Below are 6,000 nucleotides of genomic sequence, written 5' to 3'. Positions count from 1 at the left end.
ACAATCTTTAGTGCTGATTTCGGGGGCAAGTGGGGGCCTAGGAGGGCATGTTCAGAGATAAAATTATTTTTGCTCGCAAATGATGTTTATTCATTCGACGGGAATTCCTTATCTTTAAGGGAAGAATTTGGAGGAAAGATTAATGAGTGAATTACGAAGAGATTCTTTCTTTAGATGAGTCTGTTCTGCCACGAATACAATCCGGCCCTCCATTCTGATACGCTTGGGTAAATCCTGATGCATTTTGGTCATAAAAGCAAAGGAAAAAGCTAGTATTAATATTCAGGTATACTTTCTTGCTTAATTGGGTAAAGTTACAGGTCAAAATGGCAGTTTTCCATACTGAGCAGGCCTGGTTGAAACAGGTGAAGGAGGATGTGTCCCATAATTCTCTTCAAAACAATTTGGGACAGTTTGTGGGGGTCGAGTGGGTACACTGCTTTAGAGAACACCCCCCCCCCAAAAAAAAGACCCCTAGACTGGAGCCTGTCTTTATAATTTCCTACTTTATTAAAACCTTTTCCGTCCATCACCCCACTGTCCTCCAATTCCACACACACAATCACTACATCCTGAATGTCTAGAACAAAAGTCATTGGGACAAATTAGCTTATATAGGTCACAGTTAACAGGAAAAAAAGCCCATCGGAATAATTTTGATGATATGCACTGTAAACTGGCAGTAACGTCAGGGATGAATTTGATGGTAGATTAACACGAAATCTTATGGATGATATAGAGACCAATGTATACATTCCTACATTACAACAATTTCTACCATGTATTCATAATTTTACCATATTTTCATAATTAAAGCGCTTTTTTTTTATTGCACTTGCTGGAGGAACATTTACAGATTAGCCGAGGTATGTAGAGCTTCTTAAATGAGCTTTTGCAAAAAAAAAAAGAAAGAGAAATGGATGGGCTTATCCTAACTTGAGGCATTGCGTGTTGAAGCTGTCACCCTCTTTGACAGCTACAGCTTCAAGGAGAGCCTGCTTCTTTTGCATGCTGCGAGAAGACTCGAGTTCGTACATGGTTGTCAAATTGAAGAGGACGCTCTCGTGGAGGTGGTGTTTAGGATCCTGCTGAACCATCCCTTCCAGCTGATGGAGGGAATCCTTCAGTCTTCCCAGGTAAAGACGACAAACAGCAGCATTGTTGTTAGCCTAGGGAAAATATGTATATTATCTCTCTTTATGAGAACCACGCTAGAGAAAATGCAGCACACTTTAAATACTTTTTCCTTGATTTTGAGAAGGGACCTGGATGCTTCCTTTGTTGCTAGAGTTCCAACCGTTACAAGAGGGCCTGTTTTCAGAGCTCAAGACGGATATGAGCAACATCCCCATTTAAACTGGTTCCCCAACTGGATGCCCAACTCCGCTGACTAGCTGAGGATTCTGGGAGTTTATATTTCAATCCATATGGAGGGTTCCAGATTTGCATCATTCTAGTGAAGTTCACTAAACAAATTCTGATTGTGCTAAGTACTTATACTTTTTACCTCAATGTATACAATTCTCAACTTACAACCAGTGACTGTTCAAAGTTAAGGCAGACCCCTCCTAAATGCTGCATGTGATGTGGTCCCAAGGTTATGGCAGCTGCAGTGCCTTTTGTCCTTATAGCCAATTGTTTGTCCTTATAGCCAACTGCAAGGAGCAATAGCAATAGCAGTTAGACTTATATACCGCTTCATAGGGCTTCCAGCCCTCTCTAAGCGGCTTACAGAGTCAGCATATCACCCCCAACAACAATCCGGGTCCTCATTTCACCCACCTCGGAAGGATGGAAGGCTGAGTCAACCTTGAGCCGGTGAGATTAGAACCGCCGAACTGCAGATAACAGTCAGCTGAAGTGGCCTGCAGTACTGCACCCTAACCACTGCGCCACCTCGGTGATTCAAGGATCTACTGCCTCGTCCTCTCTACTTATCTTCCCGCCATCTCCCACACAAAGTGCCTTAAGCATGGTCCATCATGCTGCACACCCTCTCCCCCCCCCCCCCAATAATCCATTAGACCCATTTAAAAGATCTCTGGAGCTTGGGTTAGGGAAGAAGATCAAGCTGCTCAATTGCGCGACTGTGTGGCATGATTCTGAAAGTGGTTGCCATTTTCTGAGCAGCCACACAATTTAAAGTGGCTTCCCTGAAAATTGCAGCTATGTTCAGGCAGGCCCATACCACGCCGTCCAGCAACAGGAAGGCTTGCTTTCCTTCCCCAACACAAGCTTCACAGCATCCTGCAGTGTTCTGGAGCTTGTGTTGGAGAAGCACGCCAAGCGGTCCCATGGCTGGGCCGCATGGCGCAATTCTGGAAGTGACAACCATGTTTTGAGAATCTATAATTCAATGCGGCCAGAGGAGTGGGAACTGGAGCATGGTGTACCTCAGGGGGTGGGAGAGGCCTTGAGAGACCTGGGACAGAACTTATTCTAAGTCTCCCAAGGCCTGCTTTAGGCACCCCAAGCTTCACTTAACAACCACATCAGGAAGAACAGGGATGGAGCATCGTAAGTAAGGCGATCCACATGGGCACTTCACTTAACGGCTATTAGGACTCATGGCAACCCATTATGGTAGTTGGTCAAAGTCTACCTGATATCCATACAATGTTATAAATCAGGCACAAAAGGACAATTTACTTTTAAAGCTTATGAGCCATGGATATTTATTTAACATTTAAGATTTCTTACCACAGAATTCGATGGATCAATCTTCAAAATTTCTGTGAAATATATGTAAGCGTCTAAAAAGCGATTCTGACCAAGATGGAGAAATGCTCTAAAACACAAGAGTAAGAAGGAGATAATGTATGTATTCTTTCAAAAATGACTTGATCTTCCTAAATTAATCTTGGGTCTAAATTATAATTTAGATTCCAGATTAAACAATGCAGCATGAGTAGCTAATTCATAGGTTATGAAGAGGCGAACAGAAGTATAGCATTAAGTTCCAACTTACGGGAATTCTTCAGCAGATTGTGTTTTCTGTATATTTTTTTGCCAATACGTATGTGGTCTTCACAATTTTAGATAAGCACTTAAAACATTAAATGAGTACCCTTCAATAACTATTTCTTTTGTTCAGAGACAGAAAGGGGATCCATGGAAGTTTCCAATGGTTAGTGATTTTAAGTAGTTTCTTTGAAGTTGCATTCCGAGTGCAAGAACCCTTACTTTTTGGAAGTGCTCCCAATAATGCTGTACAACTTTTGAGAAACTAGGAACAGAGGGAGAGGGGACTCGGAGTGAGGAAGGCCTCTTTCTCTAGTATGTATGACATTTTGCTGAGCACAGTTCTAGATCCAATACATTCAACGTTTCACTGAGTTAAATGGTTCTTCTTAGTAATTATGGGTAAGTCTGCATTGCAGTATTAATCTGTAAAGCTGATATAGGAATACATTTGCATGTGAAAGTTGCTAGAACAAAGCATGCATATATATATAGTCTCCCTTTATTTATTTATCAGCACGAATATAATATGTATGTATGTATGTATGTATGTATGTATGTATGTATATATATATATATTAGATTTTTACAACCCCTGGTAAGCCCCAATTATGGAAGGAAGTTAACTGCTTCCATCATCTGTCAATCGGCTCGTCACAAGAGTCCATCACGACAGAAACCCAATATTTTTTACTGTTGCCTTTGTTATATTTGTGTTTTTTTATTTGTGCTGATAAATAAAGAAAGGGAGACTAGTATAGATCTATTTCAAGCTATTTAGCTCTCATCAGCTAGCCATACCCTTACTGGGATTTGAACCTGGGCTATATTACATACTAGGCAGACTTCTTAGCCATTAGGCCACAGGCTCTTATCCGTTATCAGCGAAGCCAGGGTGAAAGGTATCTATTAGATTTTTAGATTATATATATAGTGGTCAAGGAAGAAAACTTGTAATAAGTTTTTTGTTCAGGGTTACACTATGTCATACAAATCTCATAGGCTGGCAGGTGCCAATCAGCTTTTTTTCTGGCAGTTGAGGTTACATAAAAGATAAATGAAGAGAAAGGGGTATTCTCTAGGGCAGTGTTTCTCAACCTTGGCAACTTGAAGATGTCTGGACTTCAACTCCCAGAATTCCCCAGCCAGCATTCGCTGGCTGGGGAATTCTGGGAGTTGACGTCCGGACATCTTCAAGTTGCCAAGGTTGAGAAACACTGCTCTGGGGCCTCTTAATGTTCACAGTGCATTCTTTGCAAAATCATGTCTGAGATTAATTTGGCATTTATGTCTCCCACCTGTTCATTAAAACTATAATTTGGTTCTTCAGTCCATCCGATTTCTGAGCCACTTTTTCAACGTCTTGAAAATACTTTTCGGCCATTTTAATGTCTCCAATCTGGATGGCAGATAAACGGTAAGTAACAGTTACTTTAATTAACAAAGCACAAGAAATGCTCATCAATAGGTAGATCTTCATAAATAAATCACTTGCAACACCAGGAGCAAAAGAAGAGAAAAATGTAACATACGTATATTATATTATACAAATATAAATACCAATCCTAGCCCATCAACACATAGCTAAAATCAGTGGTTTGGGTCAACACTGATTTTAGTTAATTATTAATACACACACACAAACACACACACCCCTCTCAAAGTGTGACATTGTGCAGGTAGCAGCAATGGAATATACTGTTTCGGAGCCATCTAGCTCTTGGCTCACTCCAATTATATCAAATCTGAAATAGAAATTCTTTAGAAATATCCCAGTAATATTCAAAAGAATCAGAACTCAGATAAATTTGTTCACAATTTTTTTTTTTTTATAAATTTGTTCTGACACAGAAATGTCATGTTGTATGGCTATTTAGCTCTTTTTATTTCCGGTAAGGCACGCTGTACCGACAGTATCCTGTTCAGATTCAGATTCAGATTTAGTTTATTTATATGCCGCCCTTCTCTGGGAGGGACTCAGGGCAGCGAACAACTCAAAAGGGGAAAAGGGGATACAAACACAATACACGTAATTAAAATACACAAGAGTCATACAGCCACACAAGTCGAGAGGGGAGGGGAACTCATCAACCCCAGGCCTGCCGGCACAGCCAGGTTTTGACGGCTTTTCGGAAGGCCTGGAGAGAGGTGGGGGTCCGAATCTCTGCGGGGAGTTCGTTCCAAAGGGCCGGGGCTGCCACAGAGAAGGCCCTCCCCCGGGTGGTAGCCAGATGGCATTGTCTGGTTGACGGAACCCGGAGGAGGCCGACCCTGTGCGATCTAACGGGTCTTTGGGAGGTAATTGGCAGCAGGAGGTCTCTCAAGTACCTACTGCTGATAAAACAACCTTCCAGTTCTTATTCCAGGCATTTTATATAAATGTTTATCGGTGGCCTCTGAAAGCCGATCCATTCCTCCCTTTATGAACACACTACTACTACTACTTACTACTACTACTACTATTACTACTACTACTACGAGTCTGAACTGAAAGCGGTTCTGAGATTGTTACGAGAGTCCTTTTCTACTAGACAGAGGGAAGATCAGTTCCTTCTCAAGTCATTTGCAAAAGGTTTGATGCCTGGCCAAAAGGCAGCAATAACAAATCCACGCTAAATGTCCGATTCAGATTTTACTGTCAGCATCCTTCCCTTTGGCTCTGCCTGTTGGACGCTGGCTGTGTGAAGTCAAGTGTGCAACTGGTGATCATGTGGCTGGGATGCTGTGACCATCATTAATGCTGGATGTGAGGCACCCGAATCACAACCTCATGACAGTAGCAATGCTCTAATGCAGTGTTTCTCAACCTTGGCAACTTGAAGATGTCCGGACTTCAACTCCCAGAATTCCCCAGCCAGCATTCGCTGGCTGGGGAATTCTGGGAGTTGAAGTCCGGACATCTTCAAGTTGCCAAGGTTGAGAAACACTGCTCTAATGGTCATAAATTCAATCACTGGTTGTAAAGTTACAGCACTGCCATAACATTGAATGGTCGCTAAACAAGATCTACCTCTGTAGCCTTGCCTGCATATTTGAAGT

General features: G+C 41.9%; 1 protein-coding gene across 2 annotated transcripts in view; it reads right to left on the bottom strand.

The window, feature by feature from the left end:
* Positions 1-486: 486 nt before the first annotated feature.
* Positions 487-6,000, bottom strand: part of TRAPPC12 (trafficking protein particle complex 12) — an 87,678-nt gene continuing 82,164 nt past the window's right edge. For both annotated transcript variants that reach the window (XM_032212785.1, XM_032212786.1), the window contains exons 12-14: positions 4,260-4,360; positions 2,701-2,788; positions 487-1,169 (exon numbers count right to left, since the gene is read on the bottom strand). In XM_032212785.1, the coding sequence (XP_032068676.1) occupies positions 927-1,169; positions 2,701-2,788; positions 4,260-4,360 (432 nt within the window). In that variant the 3' untranslated portion in view covers positions 487-926. The remainder of the gene's footprint in view (positions 1,170-2,700; positions 2,789-4,259; positions 4,361-6,000) is intronic.

The sequence above is a fragment of the Thamnophis elegans genome, chromosome 3 (assembly GCF_009769535.1).
Source record: "Thamnophis elegans isolate rThaEle1 chromosome 3, rThaEle1.pri, whole genome shotgun sequence".
Classification (NCBI taxonomy): Eukaryota; Metazoa; Chordata; class Lepidosauria; order Squamata; family Colubridae; genus Thamnophis; species Thamnophis elegans.
This window is presented reverse-complemented; position numbering and strand designations above follow the sequence as displayed.